Raw genomic sequence first — 26,283 nt, 5'->3', positions numbered from 1 at the left:
AGCCTTACCCCTAATATTCCAACGCAGTTGTAAATATCGATACTGACATACTTAGCATATAATCCCATTTTAATCATCGTTCGTGCGATGTAACATCTCCACTGGTGCTTTCTAGTCTGACAAGCGTAGGCTAACAGTTTAACTAGTACCCTAATAATTTAACGCGTGGCCTATCAAGCCGCTTCAATAGATATTCTCACACCCTAATCATTGCACCCCTGTTGTTACATTAAAAGCGTTTACCCTTGTGGTGTAGAGGCCTTGACAGTGCTTTAGCTATGTTCTCATTATTCGTCTGCCTTACCCAAGATGGCTGGATGGAAATATTCAGCGAATTCCGCGTAAGTAGAACGTATTACAACTGAAAAAAAGTTGAAATGCGCAGATCTTAAACAACACATTGTGTTATGTTTCGTTGTAGGCATCGCATTGTTCAAATATTTCTTAGATGTTTTCATGTGTGTTTCTTAACGTTTTTATCTATTTATATGTAAATTCACGATAGTATGTTGAGGTAATTGGTGGAATAAGGTACCGTAATTGCTGGAAAAAGCGCCTCCCCCTTCATAGACTCTGATGGCGAGGGGGGGGAGGGGCTATACGTTGAAAAGAGACGACGATAACTGACAGTCCCACATGTCACAACGTTTACCCTTGAAAGCTTGGTTCTGGTTCTGGTTCTGGGATGTTTTTTTTTTTTTTTTTTTTTTTACTCTTTGTACGTTGTTAGAACTGGGGGACACGGGCCTCTCCAGGCCCCTTTAGGCGCTACGGTGCTGATTATAAGAAGATTATATCTTGATTTAAGTTTGGTATTGGTGTTACCTAATAGCAATATAATACGCAGGCGTGATTAGTTGATTGTTAACAAGGACTAGTGTGTAAGGACCCGCGCATGGATTGACATCATTTGCCAATAGTTCATTCGCCACCTTAAAGCCGCATTGTCACTAGTTTACTTCCGGTCGATTACGTAACAATATCCGATGATTTTTAAGGGACAACGCGAAAAAACTTTCAAAATATTGAAAGTAGTGTGTCTATTGGAAGTTTCTTTGAGGATGTGATTGATAATTTAGAGCGGATGGACTGTTAAATATCTCGGATTCTTATAGATTTATTTGTCTTTTAACGGTTGAGGTTTCCGTCGGGCATCCGGAAGTAAACTGGTGACAATGCGGCTTTAATTTCAACTCTTATTGGAGCCTGAGCCCTCTACTTGGCTACGTAGTTTTAGTAGCGATAACAGTCCCTAGAAGGAGCTGGTCGTATTGATTTATTCTAAGCGTCCTCTTAAAGAAGGCAGTGTTTTATGTGCTTTCATAGTAAAACTAGGGCTGACATACATTCTACGAATTCAAATATCTTTGTCCATTAAGAGAAAAAGTCATGTAATGAGCATTGTTTTTTATGTGTAAAGGAAAAACGCCATTTTATCAATACATGAGGCATACTTTCTCATGTGATACAAACTATTTTCTTTTGACAGAGTAAGGGAGAGACGTACTATGTCGGAGGCGGGTTTTACTTACTCGTGTTTATCGCCATCGGTGCTTTCGTGTTTGCCAATCTGGTGGTCGCAGTTGTCGTAACAAATCTTGTAAGTTTTATATGGACCGACACAAGAATCCTGTTACTTCCAAAGCCTATAGGCATTCCTTGACACGGAGGTTCAGACGGAATGCGTATTTCAGTGGCCAGGCTTCATCCTCAGGCATCTAGAGAATTTGAGTGTATGTATAGAGGAGGTCAAGAGAAAAGAAAGAAAAATAGTCAACCAAGTTTTTTCACGAAGCCGGGTTCTCTCTTATTTGGTTTCAATACATTGGCCTTAGGGCCTTCGGGCAAAGGTGGTCAGTGTTACTCATGATGTCATTAGTGTTTGTGATATTGCAAACATGTAAGCATGTTTACACAAGCTGGTCTAGATTTAATGCCCCTCCTGGTTACGTGAAATGGTCTCATTGGTTATTCTAGGAATTTGCGATGGAAGACGTTAAAACAGAAGGCAAGGAGCGCGAAGTCGATGATTTGAAAAGTAAACTGGAATCTGAAAGTAAGTCGGGTCTCTTGAAGATGAATGCCTTCTTTGAAATTGTGACCAAAAGGAATTTTAGAATTACTAGAAGAACTCATTATAGATGATAACTTTTTCAATGTATGTAATATCATGTCACTTCTCGTTCAATGTGCAGATGATCTTGTGAACACTACCAGTTGCACTGATATCCCGGTCAGCTCGTTTAACAAGCAGATGCCCTTCCAGATACCGGTAAGACAATAATTCTTACAGTGAAGATAGAATAAATTCTGGCATGGTCTGACTAAACTTTACCAATAACGTGGAAGATTGTCGCACTTCTTGCCTTTCCACAAGTGTTCATCCTCATATCACTCGGGTCGCCAGTGACATCTTACGAATACTATACGAATAACCTTTTGACATTTTGAACCTTTGACGCTTATTGTGCACCATTGCAAAATTATTCATCCTCGTAGCACTCGGGTTTCAGTGAGATCTTAAGAATACTATACGAATAACATCTGGAAGCTTGTCGTACTTCTCGTCATTTTACAAGTGTTCATCCACATAGCACTCGGGCTTCAAGTGTTCATTCACATAGCACTCGGGCTTCAAGTGTTCATCCACATAGCACTCGGGCTTCAAGTGTTCATCCACATAGCACTCGGGCTTCAAGTGTTCATTCACATAGCACTCGGGCTTCAAGTGTTCATCCACATAGCACTCGGGCTTCAAGTGTTCATCCACATAGCACTCGGGATTCCAGTGTCATTTTCCAATTACACAGGACTTTAGCGAACTTCCCGTCGATAAACTGGAAAGTTATTTTACCATACTCTACGCACTGGAAAGCAACCTTGCACAGTATGTCAAGATAAAAGATGAAATCATCGAGGTAGGAGATGTCTACTTGTTCATAGATCTCCGCTCATCATAGTCTAGCTTTTTTCTTTTTATCTGGACAGATATTTGGAGAGATCAACTTCATCCAGGACAAAGCAAGAAAAGAGGGCATCCTAAAAGATGAAGAACTAGCACAACATTCTCAGTCTAAAGCAGTTCCGGTGAGTCTGTCTGTCGAAAATAAAACCCCCCGCGACAAGACACGAGAATGTCACTGCACTGAAATTACTGTCTCGCAAAATTGTCCGCTTATGCTGTATCGCATGTGATCAAGTTTTCTTGATATGACGTAAGTAAGATAACGGGACATAAATAACTCACTTCAAGCTTAAAATATGACTATTGCGATTTCTTGCTGCAGCTACAAGGCGGGGATCTCATGTCCAACCTGATGGAGATGGAGAGCGGGCGGATCTTTGACTCTAGTAGGGACACCCTTGCTGCTATCATTAAGGAAGGGGCAAAGGCTGCTATTCAACGATGATCTTCAGAACTAGGCTATTACCATGGAAGCTGTCAGGGCTGCCATTCATCAATGATTTTCAGTACTACTTATCACACTTGCTGCTATTATCAAGGAAGGTCCCAGAGCTGTTATTCATCAATGATCATCAATACTACATTATCACACTTGCTGCAATCATAAAGAAAGGTGCCAGAGCTGTTATTCATCAATGATTTTCAGTACTACTTATCACACTTGCTGCTATAATCAAGGAAGGTGCCAGAGCTGTTATTCATCAATGATCATCAATACTACATTATCACCAACGAAGGAGGGCTGTAATTGATCGATGATCTTTAGTATTAGGCTATCATCATGGAAGCTGTCAGGGATGACATTCATCAATTTCATTCATCGATGATCTTTATTACAACGCGGTATTGTAACCAATGTCGCACTATGCGCATAATTCTGATAAGTATTTTGTATTAAGTGTGAACAAGAGAGCATAAGATAAGGAGGGACACTTTGGTATTACCCGCGCGCCATGTCGAGTCCGAATCCGGCTATTTTTAGTAACCACCACCCCACCACTGCGCGTGAGGATTTGCTCCTTTTATTTTGTCCTTCTCCCCCGCGGGTTGCGTGTTGTTGTTTTGTCAACTCGAAAGGAATGAAAAGAGATCATGTAAAATAACTCGGAAAAGAAAACAAGTCTAACTTAAGTTACCAGGATTGGCAGATATACTCACAGAAAGCTAAATCCCTGAAAGTTTGACTGTTTTGTTTGTCTGAACGGCGAAGTCAAGTGAGAAAGAAAAAACCGACGAGCAATAAAATGGCTGTGATACTGCATTTGACTCAAATCCCGACTCCAGTACTCCAGCTTGTATAATAACAACATAATAATATAACATAAAAATAACAGCATCAAAGAAGTACAGTAATATCTCCCTCTTTATTTTCTCACTTTTACAAAAGCTCAGATACTTCAGCTTGCTAGCTTTGATCATCACAAAAATGCATTCCCTCACTACAAGGATAGTTTTATGAAATGTATTTTTCTTAGACTCCTTCTCAATTCACCGAAATATTCACAAAAATCAATATTATATCTAATGTCTAACTTACAGATTTCTTTTGACCATTAGGAAGGTAATGAATGTTGAGAAACCACGGAGAAGCAGCAAGTTAGAGCAAAAACGGTGATTGAAGCACGAGGTTTCCGCTCTTGATTTTAAATGAAGTCTCGTTTTGGAAATCTTGCAATCCTCGAAGTTCTACATCTCCTAATAAACTGCAACTGCCCGTATCCTTGATGCTAGAATGACATTTTCGATGGTATTTGCGCAAATAGGGTGTTTTTTTCGGTTTCATGTCACAAAATAGCGGCAAACAACAAGATGTAAATGCCAAAGCGCGGGGGTAGGGTGAGTAAAAATCCTCACGCACAGTGGTGGGGTGGTGGTTACTAAAAATAGCCGGATTCGGACTCGACGCGCGGGTAATACCAAAGTGTCCCTCTCTTATCTTATGCTCTCTTGGTGTGAAGGTCAGCTGTACAGTCTTCTTACATTCTGACTTCTATGTTCTGACGTCGCGCAACGGGTTTTACTGCGCTCAAGTGCATTGCATGACAGACGTCTGAATAACTGCAAAGGAAAGTTCTCCATGTATAGTTTATGCAGGTTTAATTCGAATTAGTCGCATACATTTTCCTGTCAATTATGCCAGATGATTTTGCCTACAATTTCGCCCGCAATGAATGAATGAATGTTGATTTAAGTAGCTTATGGAACAGCCATCCCTTCAAGTTTATCAAGACAAGTTTAAGGTACCTTTGTTTCTTGTTATCTGAATTTACCCAAAGGTGTAAATTCATAAACTCCTTTTAATCAGGTTAACCTCAATTTACCATGTATAATCAATTTAGATTGGCAGCCGTCGTTGAGGCTCAGATCACAGGTTTCGTGTAGGAAATGGATTAAACAACTAACTGATCGGGTGGACTCCGAAATACATGGAACACTAATCAAATTCCAGAAATACGCGCAATGTATTTTCAGTATGTAGCTGTCGTGTATTTATCTCACTTTTCATTCCTTTGTTGTTATCGTAGAAAGATTTCATTTAATTGACATCTGTGTGTACATTAACTATCTAAACATTCAATTTAATCACTACAGATTAAAATCTGTCTCTAAAAATTCAAATTACTGCAGTTTAAAAGCCGTCTCGCTAAATTTAAAACTACTACCTCCAAACAATGGCAAAAATTGTTTCTTTTCTTTTGCTGATAATTTTGTTTCGGAGAATCTACTAAAAAAGAGGGAAGCAGGTAGCAAACTTGAGATACGACTTTCACCATGTCTATTCGCATAGTATCAAGCCATTGAAATGTCATTTAATTTGCTTATTTACCGTGAAAAAGTCGGATTACAGAGTGACAATTAAATGACACGCCATGCTTAATATTTATTGGAAACTGCTGTTTGCCATCTTTTTGCTCATGTTATTTTGTGCACGATTAACGTTAACAAGAAAAATCTTTATATTTGCATTTCTTGAAATAATACTCATTTTTACACATTTGAAAGTGTTCTGTTATAAATGTAGTTAATGTTGAAATTCCGGAAAACCATTTCAACCTTTCTGTGTCACTACTTTGACTAAGTCTCTGTTTCTCTCTAAAGTACATTGTCTCTATGTTATAGTGTAAATCCTTTATCTTCCATGCCTTATCTTCTAGAATCGATTGGGCCTTCGTGTTTCTATGTTATAGTGTAAAGCAGTTTTGTTTCCCCGTGCCTTATCTTCTGGAATCGATTGGGCCTTCGTGTTCTCGGTCTATCCAGTTTTATTCTGTACCCTATCTTCTGGTCTTGATTAAACCTTTGACGTCCCGGCATGCCCATGTGTCTTTGGGTGTACCATGGTATCTGTTTCGTCCTGCATCGTTTCTTGTAGTGATTGCCGAGTGAGAGATCTACAGGCGATGAATGTCATAAACGCCTGCTTGAAGTCTGCTAGGAATATGACGTACACACAGGGGCTCAAAGCTGAGTTCCAGAGAAGGCAGTACTGCAGCCAAAAAAGAGCTTCCAAGTTTACTCCCTTAGATGCTAGCTGTAAGCATAGGACGATCAGGAATGTATGGTAAGGCACACAGAGAATCACAAACAGTACAAGTGAGAATACTACCATTCTGACCGCATTCCTGATGTTCTTCTTGCGTTTCCATCTCTGCCGCTCGGGTAAGCTTTGGATCAGTTGTGAGCTTTGAAGGGTTTTTATTGTTAGGACGCTCAGAACAACTAGCACTACCGAGACTATCACTACAACAGATGAAAATATCATATAGAATCCTAGGAAAGCCCTCCAGGACGCGATAGTCAAGAGCTTCGGGAAGCAGTACCCCGTGCCCCCGAATTCAAATACGGTATAAATATCCAGTAAATAAGCACAAATGGCAAGGGCAAGAAGCCAGGTAAACGCTATGGCGATTCGTCTTCCTCGCTTTGTGTTAGGCTGATGCATGGTGTTCCTAACTGACCGGAACCTCTCAATGCTTATTATCAGCAGCGTGAACAAGGACACTAGTCGAGAAGCGAACTCCATGAAGTGAACCAACTTGCATGTGATCTTCCCCAACGTACCGAAGCCACTAAACCAGTTCATACCTCCAAGGAAGAGGTTCCTCGTGGCGGGTATTCCTCCGAATACCAAGACCAGAGCGTCGGCAATCGCCATGTTGGCGATCAGGTAGTGTATAGCTTTGCGGAATTTGCTGCGATATATAAGGAATACAATTATAGTGTTCCACAATATACCAAGTGTTAGCACTAAAAACAACAACGCAATCTTCAAATTGGTGAGCCAGTTGGGCCCGTAATCAGTCTGGAGTCTAGAGCTGTTCGTAGCGTTAGGGGACATCTTGCTGCGTTCCAGCTACTTACGGCAACCTATCATCAAGCGAGCACATAGACGTTTTGCTAGTTCCAATTACTGCAGCAGCCAGTTGACAAAAGTTCTTGTCATGTACCTTTAGCAGTCAAAACTTGATGATTACTTCTAGTTTTCTAAACGCTCAAACAAATTTCGAGTCTGAGGCGCTAGATTGAGTGGTAACAAGAGATTTACGTAACAATCTGTGCCAGTGGAAATCTCCAGCAAATTGAAGTTGGCCGTAGGCTGACAGAGGTCTGACAGGCCTAGCTTGTGTCCTTTGCCAAATGAGCTGGTGTTTACGAGAGGTTCGTTCTTAATGCTTTTTCATTTCCGTTTTGATAATTTGACTTAATTTTGTTTTATTTGTCACTTGTTGAAGTGTTTTGTCCCATTTGATTGTACACCTGCTATCGAATAAGATCAAAATTATTGGAAGTATTTCAGCGAATACATGTAAAAAATATATATTGTAAGTATTTCAGCGAATATTTGTAAAAAATATATATTGCATTTGAAAATGGTCTGTTTGAGCCTTCAGTAAGAAGCAACATCCAGGCTAATCCACCTCGATCATCGATATTGATTGTCGTTTTTTTTATTCGGGAAAAGGCTTAATGGGTATTTCAATAAATCTTGATGTTGTTTACACGAGAGCTGAATGATAGGCGGTGACAGAGAAGTGACAAAGACTACATTAATAAAAGGAAAGGAAAATAAATATGATTTCAGATATCAAAAATTATATCTCCTTGAAGCCTTGTGTATGTGATTAGCAATATTATTATGATTCAACTCATTTCACTTAATGATATCTTACAAATATCTTACAGTCCTGATTTCTACTTCCATCCCCTTGTAGCTAGACTACAGAATTTAGGGCCACTCCAAATTTATTTGAATTTGAATTTCTATATAGAAAAAGCACCAACTTGCGCACTAGTACAATATCATCGCTCGTTTTTTTTTTAAATTTCGCTGCAAAAAATATCCCTTAAAAAATATCGCTTATTTAAGAGTGGCTCCTTATTTTTATTCAAGTTATAAATTTTCACTAAATTTATGTGTAGTCTGAATAAGCTATAAACATCCCACTAAAGAAATTAAACACCGCTTAAATGATAACATATACCCCGCATTTGATATACCTTTAATTGCAAGTAATAAAGAACGTAAATTATACTTTTCGACTCAAATTTGCAGTTTTTGGCTTTTTTAAAGTCTTAAATTAGCCCAGAGTTTGAAGATGGTGATAATTGAGCTTCTTTGAATAAGGAAGCTATATGACTATGAAAAAACCCGTAAGGAAATGAAATTGTCGGATAATGGCGAGGGCGGAACAAAATATAAAAAAAATACGGCCTTGACAAAATTTCGTGATAAAACAAAGTCGTGGTGTTTTTTGTTATCATTATCATCATCATCATCATCATCATCATCATTATCATTATTATTATTATTATTATTATTATTATTATTATTATTAATATTGTATATTTAAAGAGATATATGTTGCGGCTGTCCCCCGTCAAAAAGGCGTTGAGAACCAAGGAAACCTAATTGTTTCTTGTTTACAGGCAGTCTGAAGCAGTAGCAATATGATATGTTAGGGATGGAAAGAAATTGATGGTAATGATCTAGGATCTTCTGAACTTCAAGCTTTAATTGACCGTGTTTTCAATTGATTATCGTCTGTTCATCGGGTGAGAAGCCTCAAACAACACATCTGCAAAAGTAAGATTTTTGGTGATTAGCATGTTTTTAAGAATGTTTTTACTCGCCTTACCCCCACACTTTGTCATTTGCATCTTGTTGTTTGCCGCTGTTTAAACAGACTTGAAACCGAAGAGGAAACACCATTTGCGCTAATACCATCGAAAATCTGACTCAAGTTAGACTTAGACTCGCCATAGTTTACATGATTTCGGTTAAAATATCTATCGAGTTGGTGAAACAACAACTCGCGACTCGCGGAAGGGTGGCACAATATAAAAGGAGCAAATCCTTACGCGCAGTGGTGGGTAGGTGGTTAATAAAAATAGCCAGATTCGGAATCGACATGGCGCGCGGGTAATTCATAGATCCGACGCGCGCACCAATATCCAATCAGAAAGCAGCAAATAGAAGCCAGCGAAGTGCAACCCAAATGTCCCACAAAAGTCCCACAAATTGTACAACATTTCGGATGAGGTTTGTGAATCCTGCTCGGGTTTATCTAAAATATAGACGTTTGTAGGGGTTTTCCTGCGACTTGGGAAATAAAACACGGTCACCTAACATGATGGAAACTTGATTTGCTGTCCAAGCTTGGTGAAAATCTTGTAGAAAAGCATAGAAATAGATAGTTACAAGTTTGGTTGTTGAATGGAAACGGCACGAATCCAGCTCGAAATACGAAAGTTTGGAAATGATAAGATAAAGCGGTGCTCTTTTCGGTAGGTACTATGTGTCTATGTGCTTTCTAAGCATTTTTTTTTTTCATTTTGCAGTGTTTTAAGTGGGGGGAAAAGTAGAAAAGAATGCCGAATTCGCTGTTTACGCCTGACTTTTAACTACAAGTTTTATCGGCAAACGTCAAGATTTAAGTATAGCAAAAATACAAACAACAGTCTCATTCTTATATGAAATTGAAGTATCCTAGGATAATATCAAACACAAGTTCAATGGTAGGACTTACACTGTTCTTGCATGTGGTTTGTTTGCTTTTAATTTATTATTTTCTTCGTAGAAGAATTGAGCAATTTGAGTCCCAACTCGACACTAAATGTGGCCGGTCAAAGAAAACAGGACTTGCGCTTTCTACGCTGACCGAAAAATGCTTATTTGCTTGTCCAAAATCGCAAAAAAATATCTCAAACCAATCTTTTTTGGCGTCGATTGCCGACTTTTTGTGGGACCACGTGGCTGTCATTGCATCATCTCTTTCCTGATTGGCTATTCGTGCGCGCGTGATTGACATGTCGGATCTATTAATACCAAAGAGTCCCTCTCTTATCTTATGCTCTCTTGCACTCACCTTGTTTCCCTGCAGGTAAAGAGAGATGTGACTCGACAGACGACGTTCTCGGGCCAGTCGCATGCGCATGTTCTCTCGTTATACTTGAGGCCACTAGGACACGTGCGCACATCCGTCACGCCGCCTGTACAGTGGATGTAGTGCTGGCATTTGTCTGGGTGCTTGTACAGGCCGTCCTCCTCGCCAATGCAGAAGTTCCTCCCTATACAAGAAGCGGTTTGCTTGATTAGCATGGAATACAATAGTTATTTTAAGTAGGGTTCTCCCTATACAAGAAACAGTTTGCTTTGTTAGCATGGTATACAACGTCATTTTAAGTTGGGTCCTGACTATTTATACAAGAAACATTTTGCCTTGTTAGCTTGGATTACAGTCGTCATTTTAAGTAGGACGATGAAGGCTAAATAGTGCTGACAAAAATTATTTCTTATTAAAGAAACATTTTTTAAACATTCGTCCTCCCTGTCACAAGAAACAGTCACTTTGCTTTTGTAAAATTTCATGTGAGACGTTATCCCCCTCCGCAGGCGCCACTAAACGTTAAAAAAACCAGGATAAATCAAAAGAGCTTAGCGGGTTTGCTGTGGTGAGCAGATTGCCTTGCTAAGGAGGGGGGACAATGCTAAACAGAATAGAGAGAGAGTTTTGTAACTCGTTCTCAGCTCTTCCTGCCGTGCGCTTTTTTCCTGCTACTTTCTGGTCAAAGGCGCTGTAAGGGGTTGTGTATAGTGATGATTATTAAAATAATGGTGATGCGAATGGATTAATAAGGATGGCTATGATGATAACGATGATTCAATCATTTTTACATAATTACCATCATATTCCTCCCTGTTGCAGTTGACGTTCACCGGGTGGTCGCAAGCGTTCTTCTCAATGTTCCATTTCAGCCCGTGTGGGCAGCTCTTCAGAAATGCTCTATGGAATATGTCACACTGGTACAAGCGGGAGCAGTTTCGCGGGTCATGGTAATAGTCGCTTGTCTTATCCTTACAGAAGGAGGCTTTAAAAGAACGAAACAGACGTGTTTAAATACCAGCTGTCCTCCCGCCCTCTCCTCTGTCTTCCTTGCCTTCCTCCCAGTGGCAGACCCACGATTTCTATATATATAACAAAGACTTTCCCCTATTTTTCTCCCCTTTAAAAACAAGCACCGTTTTGCTTTAAAAAGGTTGTTCTATTGAGCGCGGAAGTACCCTTGGTCCGCCTCTGATTCCTTTCGTGCTCTTGTGACTTTCAATGCGGTACTTACTATCAACACACATTTCATTGACGACTTTGTACCCTGATGCCACCGTGCAAGTCCCGTCAAGGTTCAGCGTCTGGCAGTGCAGGTCGCATGCAGGTTTTGGTGTGGGGGTAGGTGGTGATGGCGAAGGCGAAGGCAAACCTGTCGCTACTGCTATAGATGTGACAAAACAAGTAGATCAAGATAAAGGACATATTTCCGGATTAGATTAGGAAAAAGAACCATAATACATTTCCTTGGATGAAGATGGTAACTTACTTGGTATTGTACGATCGCAGTCTACGTAAAGTGGCAGGTCACAAGCGGTTTTCTTGACGCTCCATTTTAGCCCATCAGGACACCTATGAAGGAATGTTTTGTGGGAAGCATCACACTGGTAGAACCTGGAGCAGTCCCTTGGGTCGGCGTAGTGCCCGTGAGGCCTGTCCTTGCAAAAGGTGGCTATATGCAAATGAAAATATTTTAACTGCGCTCTTCAAAAATTCCGATTGTATTGATATCAATTTTGATTAAAAGAGCTCTTCATACGGTGATCGTAGGTGTTATTACACTTTCTTGACACTGAAAATGGGTATAGTCGTGCGACCAAGGTAGGAATAAGGCGTCTCAACAAAGAGTGTTCCGATTAACAACGGCCTTCAGTGTCCAGAAAGCGGTACTTACTGTCAACACACATGCCGTTGACGACTTCATAGCCTGGCGCCACCGTGCATGAGCCATCTGGGTTCAGCGTCTGACAGTGCAGGTCGCATGCAGGTTTTGTTGTTGGGGTAAGTGGTGTTGGGGTCGGAGGCGTTGATGTTGTACGGTCGCAGTCTACGTATCGTGGCCAGTCACAGGCTGTTTTCTTGACGCTCCATTTAAGCCCAGCAGGACACCTATGAAGGAACGCCCTGTGGAAAGCATCGCACTGGTAGAACCTGGTGCAGTCCCTTGGGTCGGCGTAGTGGCCATTGGGTTTTTCTTTGCAGAAGTAAGCTAAATGAGAAGAAAAATGATATAGCCTTCTCAACCTTACGGCGCTGGAAAGTCAAGTGCGTAACACGGGATCAAAGTTCAACATTTCTTAAACAACCCGCGAAATTTCGGACAAGTCAAGATGTTTGTGCGTCGTACGAAAAACATGACAACAAACATGTTCCAGCAAAGAGAGTTTCAAATTTATCAACAACGGCTTTCAGTGCCTAGAAAGCGGTACTTACTATCAACACACATGCCGTTGACCACTGCGTAGCCAGGCGCCACCGTGCATGAGCCATCTGGGCTTAGCGTCTGACAGTGCAGGTCGCATTCAGGTTTCGTTGTTGGGGTCGGAGGCGTTGATGTTGTACGGTCGCAGTCTACGTATCGTGGCCAGTCACAGGCTGTCTTCTTGACGCTCCATTTAAGCCCAGCAGGACACCTATGAAGGAATGTTTTGTGGAAGGCATCACACTGGTAGAACCTGGAGCAGTCCCTTGGGTCGGCGTAGTGGCCATTGGGTTTACCCTTGCAGAACGTGGCTAAATGAGAATAAAAAAAGGTATAGCCAATTCAACTTTTCGGCGCTAGAAAGTCACGCGCGTAACACGGGGTCGAAGTTTAAGAAATTGTAATCAATCCGCGAAAGTTAGGAAAAGTCAAGATGCATGTGCGTCGTACGAACAAAATGGTGACAACAAAGCATTACAAGCAACACTGACCCTACACCTTTCAGATTTTCACCTCGCAGATTTCAGTAAAGGAACTTCAGTAGAGTTATCTATTTCCGATTTAATCAGTGGCATTTCCTCGACGAACACTAGTGTTCAAGCGAAAGGCGCCTATGAGCGTAGGAAAGTGAGAATTTTCCCAAAAAACAGCAGCAAAAAATCTGATGACATTCATTGCAGATTTCTTTTCCATAACTGTTGTGAAAACAGTCTGGATAAACAGCTTGCAGTACTTACTGTCGACACACATGCCGTTGACGACCTGGTAATTCGAAATGACTGTACATGTCCCGTCTGGTCGTAACGTTTGACAGTGCAGCTTGCAAAACGAGCTTGGCTTCGTTGTAGGGGTTATTGAAGTGGGTGAAACTAAAAGTCAAAAAGAAAGTCAGCATCATCGCTAGCTAGTGCATGCCTCGAAGATGTGTTTTCTTATCCAGCGGCGTAGCCAGGTTTTTTAACAGGAGGGGGCCCATAAGGCCCTTTCAAGGCATTTTCTCCTGTATTTTATGTCTCATACATTTACTGTATTTTGGCTGCCAGAAGGGGGACCGGGGCCACCCCCTGGCTACGCCCCTGTTATCAAGCTATAACTGATAGCAAAAAAGTCAGTTCTAGAACAATTGAAATCCCTGGAAATTTAGAAAGTTACAAAAATGGTCACTTCTTTTAATGTAAATTCATCCTCTAAATGGAATTATCTGATTTGTTAGTAAAAGGATCGCTTTTAGGGTAAGTCATCTGTCCACGTAACCATATTGGCACGAGGATTTTGCACGAGGATCTCTTGTCCCAACAATTGGAAATACTTACTTTTAACGCACGTGCCGTCCACGATTTTGTAGTTTGGTGCTATGGTGTACGTCCCATCGGGATATAACGTCAGGCAGCTCAAATCGCATAGCGGAATAGGTTTAGTTGGTGTTCCTTTGGGTGAAACAAAAGCAGCTTGGTTACAACATATCACCGAACACCGGCAGATTTCAGGGGTTATTTTGGTACGCAAATGCATTCAACGATATGTACGCCAATTAAATCAACGCTCTAAATGGGGTAAATCGACAGCTTCCCAGGACCGGGTAATATATCTTTTTACCCTCGTTGGAGGAAACCCACCTGAGGTAGTAGGGGTTCGGTCGCAGTCTACGTATCGTGGCCAGTCACATGTAGTTTTCTTGACGCTCCATTTAAGCCCAGCAGGACACCTATGAAGGAACGCCCTGTGGAAAGCATCGCACTGGTAGAACCTGGAGCAGTCCATTGGGTCGGCGTAGTGACCATTGGGTTTGTCCTTGCAGAACGTCGCTAATTGAAGAAACGATATCTTAGAGTCTAAATTCAACACAAATATTTATTTCTATTCGAAATTTGTACTCACTGTCGACACACATGCCGTTGACGACCTGGTAATTAGGCATGACTGTACATGTCCCGTCCAGATTCAGTGTCTGGCAGTGCAGATCGCATGCAGGTTTTATTGTTGGTGTATGTGTTGTTGGGGTCGGAGGCGTTGATGTTGTACGGTCGCAGTCTACGTATCGTGGCCAGTCACAGGCTGTTTTCTTGACGCTCCATTTAAGCCCAGCAGGACACCTATGAAGGAACGCCCTGTGGAAAGCATCGCACTGGTAGAACTTGGAGCAGTCCCTTGGGTCGGCGTAGTGACCATTGGGTTTGTCCTTGCAGAAAGTGGCTAATTGAAGAAACGATATTCTAGAGTCTAGTCACCACACAAATATTTATTTCTATTCGAAATTTGTACTCACTGTCAACACACATGCCGTTGACGACTTCGTATCCGGGAGCCACCGTGCATGAGCCATCTGGGTTCAGCGTCTGACAGTGCAGGTCGCATGCTGGTTTTGGTGTGGTGGTAGGTGGTGTTGGGGAAGGAGGCGTTGGTGTTTTACGGTCGCAGTCTACATTTCGTGGCCAGTCACATGTGGTTTTCGTGATGCTCCATTTAAGCCCAGGAGAACACCTATGAAGGAACGCCCTGTGAAAAGCATCGCACTGGTAGAACCTGGAGCAGTCCCTTGGGTCGGCGTAGTAGCCATTAGGTTTATCCTTGCAGAACGTGGCTAATTAAAAATAAACATATTCAATATCTCGATCAAAATAAGTGATATTTGGGTCGTTTCGAAGGTTTCGGTCTTAACTATTAAATTTGTAGTTTAAATTTAAAGTGCAAAGTTGGGAACAAAAGGTTGATCCTGGTATGTTGGCCTTTGCTTGCCATTGCTCTAGGATATACGCCTATTTAATGAAACGTCAATGCAAATGACGATTGGCAAATGGCAGTTCTACAGCCGAATGAAGATATGGATCTAAAGACATTTACAAATGCAAAAAACACGTACAAATTGTACGATTATCCATTGCATGTCATTAATGTATGGTTCTGGCATCGCTGGAGTGACCACTAGACACTGGTGAAGAGACAGGAGCCTCGAAACGTCTGATTCTATCCTTTAGCGCTATTGAAATTTATAATCATACAACCTCTATAACCAAGCGCTAACAGCCACTTACAACTCCTCGTTGCATTTTTCTAAGTGTTAGTGTTAGTAAGTGTTAGTGACAGTAAGCATTACTTACTGTCGACACACATAGCGTTAACGACCGCAAAGTTTTGGACAACTGTACATGATCCGTCTGGGTTCAGCGTTTGGCAGTGCAGCTCACACCCTGAATAAGGTGCTGTGGTCGGTGTTGATGGTGCTATAAACAAAAAAAAGGCATACCACTATAACATCAAGAAGACAGAGGTTGGTTTAGAATGGGAACCAGTGAATACGGGAACGTGATCAACTTCGGGTTAAAAGTTGTGCACATTGGCGACATAACTACATATCGAAATAACGACATGTTTTTTTCTCATATGTCGTTATGTCAATGTCTAATATTGATGTAAAAAAGTGCGCGCCCATGTCGTTATGTTGCCAGTGTGCACCATGCTTACAACTGGTAAAAGAAAAGGACAAACAATCTCACTTGAAGAGAGGCGGTCGCAGTCCACATTGCTGGGCCAGTCACAGGTCTTGGTGATGTGGTTCCAAAGCAGTCCAGCGGGGCATGTTGCATGGAGGGTTTCATGCGGAGGGTAGCATATGTAGTTGCTTGAACAGTCCCCTGGGTCAGGATAGTAGCCAACAGACTTGTCTCTGCAAAATGTCCCTAGAAATAAAAAAATCGAGAATGTTCTGAACTTTTTATCACACATAAGAATATACATAGGTAACTTCCATTTTCAAGGATGATTTTTTGTCTAGTCACTAATGCTTAGAGCAAACAGTTTTTAGAAAGCAAATGTTTAAATGGACCTATCTAACCTAAGTATCTAAAGGCGGTAGCGTGTGTACCGCTTGTTTTGTGGGGCTTTTGCCCGAGGGAAAGTTCGATTTGTGGCCGTATGGGGCTGGGGCAAGGAAACAAATTCCCGATGAGAGGTTTAATGGTATGATGAAAAGAAAAAACGCTATTCTTCGCCTAACTACCATCGCACTCCTGAACTCTAGACTCAGTGCTCGCGTCGCCAGACAACTAGTCGGCAAAACAATACGACTGTCTCCGAAAGAACAAAACTGTTCCGAATCCTGACATAGCCCCCAGCTACCAAGGCTACTCTTAGGATCTAGGACACTTACTGTCAACACAGACGCCACCCACGATATCAAAATTAGGTGCCAGTATGCATGTTCCGTCGGGCTGCAGGGTCTGGCAGTGGAGATTGCATGCCGGACTTGTAGTAGGGATCATAGTCGTTGGTGCGGTGGTCAAAACTGTTGTTGGAACTGTTGAGAAGGATGACTATAATAAGTGGTAGAAAGTAAGCAAAAGGCAAGGCGCTCGCCAAGTCGGGGATACCATAATTTGAATCAATTTTATCAGTAATGGCAACCACCAATTCAAATCAACAGCTAAAAATTACAGTTTCATGTTTTATTTGCCATCATACAAAGCTAGACAAGACAGAAAACATGAGCTCATGATTGCAATTCAGCTTTACAATAGTAAAAGAACACCAAATGAAACCTAAATACAAATCCCCGCATGAAACCAAGATCTTTTATGTCAGTGTCAGTCTCTTTTGCCTCAGTTCAGAATCGCAGAATTTAGCGACCGCTTTCCTGGCTTAATCATTTTAGCAACCCTGTATCACCTGGATGTAATTCCTTTTTATATCCTTGTTTGATGCATTTTCCCAAATAATAATTTGATGATTCGCTTTTGCAAAAATTGGGTCGATCAACCTTGTCGTGACAAAATGCATGCTGTCATAAGCTAGCCTGTACTACGTTTTGATTGGCAGTTGTAACATCAAAAGAACTGATTGGCTATGGGTTACACTTGAGTAACGAGTGACATAACTCGTCACTCAGCCTCGCCACATAAAGTCGTTCCTACGCTTCGCTTAACCTTTATTGGTATGCACCCCCCCCCCCCCCCCCCACAAAGGCTGAAAGTCCACTTTCGGTTCTCAATAGACGTGTTATTTGTAGACAAAACTATAAAGCATAAGCTTGATCGCTCTGGTATGTCATCAATACATAAGTCAGACTTTATTTGTAGCCAAATCTGACAATAAATGTCCGTGGAGATACTGCAAAGGCATAAAAAAATCCTTTTTGTTCTTTCGGGGGTGGTCAGATTTTTATCAGGAAACTTCCTCCAACCTCCCTCCCCCAGAAAAATTAGGTCCACTTTTTCGGATTTCGCAATCCCCCAAGAAAAATCCTGGGTACGGGCCCGTGCGCTGTGGAAAAGGCTCATGGCTGTTTACAGAGAACGAAGGAAACACATCTTGAAAAAAATACCAGTTGTACTGTTATACCTGGCGCGGTTGTCGGCCGGCTGCAGTCAACCAGGTGTGGATAGTCGCAGGTTTTCTTGACCTCACTCCAGAGCAAACCTCTAGGACATCTTGACAATAGACTCTCTGCTGATCCGTCGCAAAAATAAAATTGTGCGCAGTCTTTTGGGTCGGCATAGTATCCGCTTGGCTTGCCCCTGCAAAAGGTGTCTGAAACAATACAATGTATTCATTAGCACGCCTGCAAAACACTAGATAATTTACAGACCGCCGGACACTTACAATCTTGGCACATGCCGGACATTACGTGATAACCAGGCGCCACCGTGCATGTCCCGTCTGGGTTAAGCGTCTGGCAGTGCAGGTTGCATGGAGGACGCGTGGTAGGAGTGGTGGTTGGTGTAGATGTGGTAGTTGAGGCTGTTGTACCTTTTGTTGTCGAGGATGTTGTAGATTTTGTTGTTGTCACTATAAACAAAAAAAATAACATGACAAAATAGTATTACAAGAGTCGCATAAATCCTTTTTAGGATTCATTTATGTTGTTTGGAAGCCCTAAATACGAAGTGATTGTGTGCTAGTTTGTGGTTTGAGGTGTTGTAGGTTTTGTTGTTTGTGCTATAAATAACAAATTAACATGACAAGCTAGTATTACAAGAGTTCCATATAATGAATATAGGAATCATTTATGTGGTTTTGAAGACCAAAATACGAAGAAATGTTCTCGCTATGTATATCTTCGCGCCTTTCTACCCGGGAGACGTTTTTCATAGCACATTACTCTACTTAATTTCAAGCAGGAATTTCTTTTCCTACCTGGCGGGGTTGTCGGCCGGCTGCAGTCAACCAGGTGTGGATAGTCACAGGTTTTCTTGACCACACTCCACAGCAAACCTCTAGGACATCTTGACAATAGACTCTCTGCTGATCCGTAGCAAAAATAAAATTGTGCGCAGTCTTTTGGGTCGGCATAGTATCCCCTTGGCTTGCCCCTGCAAAAGGTGTCTGAAACAATACAATGTATTCATTAGCACACCTTCAAAACACTGGTTAATTTACCGATAGCCGGACACTTACAATCTTGGCACATGCCGGACACTACGTGATAACCAGGCGCCACCGTGCATGTCCCGTCTGGGTTGAGCTTCTGGCAGTGCAGGTTGCATGGAGGACGCGTCGTAGGAGTGGTGGTCGGTGTTGATGTGATAGTTGAGGCTGTTGTAGATTTTGTTGTCGAGGCTGTTGTAGATTTCGTTATTACTATAAACGTGAAAATAACATGACGAAATAGTATTACAAGAGAAGCATAAATATATTTTAGGAGAATACAAAGAAATGTACTCGTTATGATCTTGACGCCCAAAGCATCTTCTATCTGGGAGACCTTTCTCGGCATATTTTGCTAGATCTCTAAGCATGGATTTCTTTTCCTACCTGGCGGGGTTGTCGGCCGGCTGCAGTCAACCAGGTGTGGATAGTCGCAGGTTTTCTTCACGTCACTCCACAGCAAACCTCTAGGACATCTTGACAATAGACTCTCTGCTGATCCGTAGCAAAAATAAAATTGTGCGCAGTCTTTTGGGTCGGCATAGTATCCGCTTGGCTTGCCCCTGCAAAAGGTGTCTGAAACAATACAATGTATTCATTAGCACGCCTGCAAAACACTAGATAATTTACAGACCGCCGGACACTTACAATCTTGGCACATGCCGGACACTACGTGATAACCAGGCGCCACCGTGCATGTCCCGTCTGGGTTGAGCGACTGGCAGTGCAGGTTGCATGGAGGACGCGTGGTAGGAGTGGTGGTCGGTGTAGATGTGGTAGTTGAGGCTGTTGTAGATTTTGTTGTCGAGGCTGATGTAGATTTTGTTGTCGAGGCTGTTGTAGATTTTGTTGTTACTATAAACGACAAAATAACATGACAAAATAGTATAACAAGAGTAGCATTTTTTGTTTTTATGAAAATACGAAGAAATGTACTCGTTATATACATATATATCTTGACGCCAAAAGTATCTTCTACCTGAAAACGCTCCTCTTACCACATTGTATAGTTCACCTCAAGCATGGATTTCTTTTCCTACCTGGCGGGGTTGTCGGCCGGCTGCAGTCAACCAGGTGTGGATAGTCACAGGTTTTCTTGACCACACTCCACAGCAAACCTCTAGGACATCTTGACAATAGACTCTCTGCTGATCCGTCGCAGAAGTAAAATTGTGCGCAGTCTTTTGGGTCGGCATAGTATCCGCTTGGCTTGCCCCTGCAAAAGGTGTCTGAAACAATACAATGTAATCATTAGCACGCCTGCAAAGCACTGGATAATTTACCGATAGCCGGACACTTACAATCTTGGCACATGCCGGACACTACGTGATAACCAGGCGCCACCGTGCATGTCCCGTCTGGGTTGAGCGTCTGGCAGTGCAAGTTGCATGGAGGACGCGTGATAGGAGTGGTGGTCGGTGTTGATGTGGAAGTTGAGGCAGTTGTACCTTTTGTTATCGAGGCTGTTGTAGATTTTGTTGTCGAGGCTGTTGTAGATTTTGTTGTCGAGGCTGTTGTAGATTTTGTTGTCGAGGCTGTTGTAGATTTCGTTATTACTATAAACGTGAAAATAACATGACGAAATAGTATTACAAGAGAAGCATAAATATATTTTAGGAGAATACGAAGAAATGTACTCGTTATGATCTTGACGCCCAAAGCATCTTCTATCTGGGAGACCTTTCTCGGCATATTTTGCTAGATCTCTAAGCATGGATTTCTTTTCCTACCTGGCGGGGTTGTCGGCCGGCTGCAGTCAACCAGGTGTGGATAGTCGCAGGTTTTCTTCACGTCACTCCACAGCAAACCTCTAGGACATCTTGACAATAGACTCTCTGCTGATCCGTAGCAAAAATAAAATTGTGCGCAGTCTTTTGGGTCGGCATAGTATCCGCTTGGCTTGCCCCTGCAAAAGGTGTCTGAAACAATACAATGTATTCATTAGCACGCCTGCAAAACACTAGATAATTTACAGACCGCCGGACACTTACAATCTTGGCACATGCCGGACACTACGTGATAACCAGGCGCCACCGTGCATGTCCCGTCTGGGTTGAGCGACTGGCAGTGCAGGTTGCATGGAGGACGCGTGGTAGGAGTGGTGGTTGGTGTAGATGTGGTAGTTGAGGCTGTTGTAGATTTTTTTGTCGAGGCTGATGTAGATTTTGTTGTCGAGGCTGTTGTAGATTTTGTTGTTACTATAAACGACAAAATAACATGACAAAATAGTATAACAAGAGTAGCATTTTTTGTTTTTATGAAAATACGAAGAAATGTACTCGTTATATACATATATATCTTGACGCCAAAAGTATCTTCTACCTGAAAACGCTCCTCTTACCACATTGTATAGTTCACCTCAAGCATGGATTTCTTTTCCTACCTGGCGGGGTTGTCGGCCGGCTGCAGTCAACCAGGTGTGGATAGTCACAGGTTTTCTTGACCTCACTCCACAGCAAACCTCTAGGACATCTTGACAATAGACTCTCTGCTGATCCGTCGCAGAAGTAAAATTGTGCGCAGTCTTTTGGGTCGGCATAGTATCCGCTTGGCTTGCCCCTGCAAAAGGTGTCTGAAACAATACAATGTATTCATTAGCACGCCTGCAGAACACTGGATAATTTACAGATAGCCGGACACTTACAATCTTGGCACATGCCGGACACTACGTGATATCCAGGCGCCACCGTGCATGTCCCGTCTGGGTTGAGCGACTGGCAGTGCAAGTTGCATGGAGGACGCGTGGTAGGAGTGGTGGTCGGTGTTGATGTGGAAGTTGAGGCTGTTGAAGCTTTTGTTGTCGGGGCTATTGAATTTTTTGTTGTCGAGGCTGTTGTAGATTTTGTTGTCGGGGCTGTAGATTGAAAAAAAAGATAAAATAATATACAACAATGCACAGACATGGCTTATATACTCTATTACCTGTTAGATATAACAGGTAAACGTTGTGAGCATAAAGTTGACAGGATAAACCTTACAGCATAAACGTACCAGGAGTAGCATCGCGGTCGCATATAACAAGATCCGCCCTGTCGCATTTCTTGTTCACGTGATTCCAGAGCTGACCGGTTGGACAACTCCTCAGGCGACCGTCATCGTACCCATCACAGTGATAGTACTTGGAGCAGTCCTTGGGGTCGGCGAAGTCGTGACATTTGTCCACGCAAAACCTTACTGTTCAACAAGACAATGGCGGTGAAAAAACATATTTTCACAAAACTTAACTGTACAAGATGACAATGGTGGTTAAAAAGCATATCTACACAAAACCTTACTGTCCAACAAGACAATGGCGGTGAAAAAAAACATATCTTCACAAAACTTTACTGTACAAGATGACAATGGTGGTTACAAAACATATCTACACAAATCCTTGCTGTACAACATGACAATGGTGGTTAATACACTTATCTGGACATTTATCTGCACAAATCCTTGCTGTACAACATGACAATGATGGTTAATACACTTATCTGGACATTTATCTGCACAAATTCTTGCTGTACAACATGAAAATGATGGTTAATACCTTATCTGGGCTTTTATCTACATAAATCCGTGCTGTACAACATTACAATAATACCTACCGTCGTAACACATGCCGTTGTTGTCAATGACGTAACCCGCTTCCACGGAACAAGAGCCACCAGGCTCTAACGTCTGGCAATGTTGAGAACAAAAAGGAACTGCAACAAAATAGGAAACCATAACTTGCTTCTCCTATTATATAATAACAAGAACAAATATAAAAACGAGATGTTCATAGGAGTTTTTCTATAGTCCTCTTGTTTCTAAAAGGGCAGTTGAATTTGTCTGTCTAACACATTCAAGTGGAAACTGCAGTTTAAGAAAACTGCTTCTTTACCTGAAACGCAGGCCCCGTTGACGACTGTAAAACTTGGCTTCGTTGTGCATTTTCCTCCAGGAGCTAACGTTTGGCAACTCAGAGTGCAGGGATCTACGACAGGATAGAAAGGTACTTATCATCGATTATTCTATAAACCAATACCACATTGAACTTTTCACAAAGTGAATCTACACTGGTTTGCTCTCCTTATGCTGTTAAAGCAGGTCCTGCGGTATAACATTAACGCAACTATTACTTTCGGTTTTCTCTCTCAAAATAAATGAAAAACCCATAAAAATACTCCGTATTATCAACGATTGTTAATCACCAAATAACATGATAATGAGACATGACGGAAAAACATGACTTAACGCTTCAAATAAGCTCATTTCACATAAGTAGCAAACAAAATATCAAATGCGACTTTTTTTTTAAATTGATGCGACTTTTTGTAAAAAGTCATTGAAGTTTGAACTTTTCGTTCCTGAGCTCATACATAGCGCAAGGATGATCAAGGAAAAAATATCTTAAAAAGCCAAAATCTGGGTATGTATATTTCGGCCTCACGTTATTTGTGTTTCAAAAATCAGTCCGTAATACAAGGAACCGATGGCCATTGTAAGAAATTGTGTCTTCTTTCTCTATCTCAAATTGCGAATTTTCCAGGTTTTTCCGTCATGTCTGATAATGATAGATTATATAGATAAAGGTAGTTTTTTCCCGGAAAAAAGACTTTCTTACGGCCACCCTTATCCCATATACTTTTTAGATATATTTGTCAGTGCAGCCTTTTCGCCAATCGTTGTTGTATTCTCTTGGTACCCAAACAGAGCTCAGACAAGCCTGTGGGTCTCGTGGAGTATGGAAATCATTAACAAGTATTGAAATGGATGATTCTGCCCTAAGACGCACCTAGTTCCAATGCTGGAGGGATTGGCCCATCTTTGGGGTCACAACTGCAATTACACGCTGCTCCTGAAAAAAAGAAGAATTCACCGCTTTTTCTAAATACAAGGATTATGAAAATAATTAAAAGAGAAATAATATTGATGGATGGGTTGAAGGTGAAAACTGAAACAAAATATGTGTACAAATGAATACTTTTGTATTCTTGGATGGATATCTTATTCTTGAGAAAAAAGAAAGTAAGAAAAATATATGTTTATATAAACAACTGATCTTGGAAATATTGTCAAACTGAGAAGACGTTTTTAATCACTTTCCATGCGTGTAAATTCAAATATCCAGCTGACCCCAGTCCTTCTCGGCTTTAAAAAGGAACGCCTTACTATTCGACGTTTCGATGACAAAAAACGTGCTTTGATGCATGCTCTGGCACCCAGGGCGTCAAGGTCAGAGTAACGAAGCTCTTGAACGAGCTCCTTTGCCGGCCTCCCGCGTGACCTCGACGACCTGGCTTTCCTGTTTCCACTAGGTTCGCATTTTACAACTGTGCATTAAAATAAATTTTTCGCCAATAAGAATTGAGCAAAGTGCTCTTCCAACTGCGTTATGACAAATTCCGGTTTTAACAAGGGGTGTAACAACTTTGCGGGAACCGAATACTTGTTTTTTTTTAATGTCCAAAATTCGGAAATAATTCAATTCGAAATTTATTTTATATATCAAATATCATAATACGACATAAACCTTGTTTGAATATTGTATTTGTTGTTTGAATTTCAAAAGTTCTTTAATTAATTTTGTCACAAATCTAAATCCATAAAAACGCCTTCTGGTTTTTCTGTTGTTGTTATTTTTCCCTCTGACTCACAGATCATCACTTAAAACAATCAATCAACCATTTTTCAATTGTGGGCCCTTCAAGTGCTTAGAAGGCTTGAACAATAATAATAATAATAACAGTAATAGTTTTAAGAGAGGGTGGTTATATCGGAATATTGTATATCCCTGGATGCCAAAGGCTTGTCGTGCCCAGGCTTCCAGGCCGAGCGTTCGTCGCGCTTTTCGGCGTTGCGAGAACCTACGGTAGAATCATATTGGATCACCAAAAAAGGAATTGCGGATTTCAGGGCAGCGTCTATATAGGATAAGGATGTACTTCCGGTTGTATTGTTTTCTGTAAGGCTGATACCAGGGAATAAAATAGACTGAAAATCAGTTATCATATTTGTCACTTTCTCTTTGTTATACTTTGAGGGTTATTTGTTTCTAAAGAATCCCAAAAATGTTATCCGAACTGTTTGTTGTAGTGCAAGATAATAGAATATTTTTTGTTCCATGTTCATTTTACTAAGACAGCTGTTCAAACATCCTAGCCAATTTCTTTGTTAAGTATTGTCAATGATCATTATTAATATTAGTATTTTTATTGAAAACAATCGCTTGCAAAAATTGTCTTTATATGAACAAAAAGCGGAAAACTTGCACCAAAATGTCACTTCTAAGGTACCGAGACAAGGAACGCTTTTGACTCGATACTACATTATGACCCTAAGAATCTACATGAAAAGTTGTTGCAAAGATTATCCACATCGATAATTTTTATTTAAAAAAATAAGTGTAGCTAAGGCCCAGTAACTGCGTAACTGTACCACAAGTGTTCTGTGGTATTGTCCGAATGTTCAGCTTTCACGTATTTTTTGGTATCACATATCCTGCAAGTTGTTACATCCCTGAGATCAAACAGGAAAATCCGCGTCTCATGATTATTGCGTGTGTCAGGATAATTGCAATATAGCTGATGCCCTTTCTAGATTAGAACTTTTTGTTGTAGCTTACCACATTGCAGACTTTACTTGTTAAAAGTCTGAATCAAATCCTCAAATAAACTCTCGCTTACCCTCGATGCGTATTGCACCGCAACATCCCAACAGACATAGCATGATGAGGACTAACAAAGACTGCATAGCGCCACACTTTTCCCTTCTTGCTTGTTTCTCCTTTTTACTTTGTCCTCTTTTTGAACTCTTTCTAGTAATTAAGATATGAACTCTTTCTAGTGATTAAGATATGACCTTAGCTTGGTCTGACTTGCAAAAGTAGCAAACTTATAGCTGAGCTTTTTCCTCTGTTGAAGTATCCTTATTCTCTGCGTTGTTTGCCACTATATTAACGCTTTATATTGCACTCGTGAGCAAAAATGACGTAGTTATATCAGATATCGGACCTCAGGTTTAATGGCGTCTTGACTTTTAAAACAACGGGCACATTTTTGCATTCCGATTATAAATCAAACCCAGTGATTCCACGCGAAAAGAAAAATCGCTTTACTCGCAAGAGACCTCGTCCTCTTTACCCTACATTTTTCACCAGCACACTAAGGTTTAAATATTCGTTAAGG

General features: G+C 41.3%; 2 protein-coding genes and 1 long non-coding RNA gene across 9 annotated transcripts in view; 2 read left to right on the top strand and 1 right to left on the bottom strand.

Annotated features, from left to right (window-relative positions):
• The window catches only part of LOC5511259 (cation channel sperm-associated protein 4), a 15,983-nt gene extending 5,201 nt beyond the window's left edge, over positions 1–10,782 (top strand). The window contains exons 10-16 of one of the 3 annotated variants that reach the window (XM_032380529.2): positions 277–341; positions 1,490–1,600; positions 1,978–2,056; positions 2,196–2,272; positions 2,811–2,918; positions 2,989–3,087; positions 3,288–3,722. In XM_032380529.2, the coding sequence (XP_032236420.1) occupies positions 277–341; positions 1,490–1,600; positions 1,978–2,056; positions 2,196–2,272; positions 2,811–2,918; positions 2,989–3,087; positions 3,288–3,410 (662 nt within the window). In that variant the 3' untranslated portion in view covers positions 3,411–3,722. Of the gene's footprint in view, positions 1–276; positions 342–1,489; positions 1,601–1,977; positions 2,057–2,195; positions 2,273–2,810; positions 2,919–2,988; positions 3,088–3,287; positions 3,723–8,893; positions 9,051–10,347 lie in introns of those variants that run through there. The other 2 variants (XR_004295819.2, XM_032380530.2) reach the window with 2 other exon arrangements.
• Positions 8,082–26,283, bottom strand: LOC5511285 (mucin-5AC). Of its 5 annotated transcripts, XM_048725223.1 has the most exons (32): positions 25,783–26,283; positions 23,892–23,954; positions 22,998–23,090; positions 22,720–22,818; positions 22,124–22,306; positions 21,777–21,986; positions 21,516–21,704; positions 21,124–21,330; positions 20,863–21,051; positions 20,434–20,688; positions 20,173–20,361; positions 19,781–19,987; positions 19,520–19,708; positions 19,163–19,345; positions 18,902–19,090; positions 18,368–18,553; positions 18,107–18,295; positions 16,920–17,066; positions 16,267–16,449; positions 15,871–15,993; positions 15,039–15,353; positions 14,651–14,965; positions 14,389–14,577; positions 14,086–14,199; positions 13,510–13,641; positions 12,784–13,083; positions 12,245–12,559; positions 11,840–12,022; positions 11,585–11,734; positions 11,150–11,335; positions 10,333–10,534; positions 8,082–9,042 (listed from the first exon to the last, which is right to left on the bottom strand). In XM_048725223.1, exons 1-32 carry the CDS (start codon positions 25,847–25,849, stop codon positions 9,030–9,032), a joined length of 5,754 nt encoding a protein of 1,917 aa, XP_048581180.1. In that variant the 5' UTR covers positions 25,850–26,283; the 3' UTR covers positions 8,082–9,029. The 5 variants fall into 5 exon arrangements, with proteins under 5 accessions (XP_048581180.1, XP_048581182.1, XP_048581181.1 ...); XM_048725225.1 differs by lacking the exons at positions 20,863–21,051; positions 21,124–21,330 and having other exon boundaries at positions 25,783–26,282; XM_048725224.1 differs by lacking the exons at positions 18,368–18,553; positions 18,902–19,090 and having other exon boundaries at positions 25,783–26,281.
• Positions 22,972–24,044, top strand: LOC125561273. Its single transcript, XR_007307305.1, has 2 exons — positions 22,972–23,108; positions 23,810–24,044. It is a non-coding gene; the product is annotated as an uncharacterized LOC125561273 (long non-coding RNA).

The sequence above is a fragment of the Nematostella vectensis genome, chromosome 3 (assembly GCF_932526225.1).
Source record: "Nematostella vectensis chromosome 3, jaNemVect1.1, whole genome shotgun sequence".
NCBI lineage: Eukaryota > Metazoa > Cnidaria > Anthozoa > Actiniaria > Edwardsiidae > Nematostella > Nematostella vectensis.
This window is presented reverse-complemented; position numbering and strand designations above follow the sequence as displayed.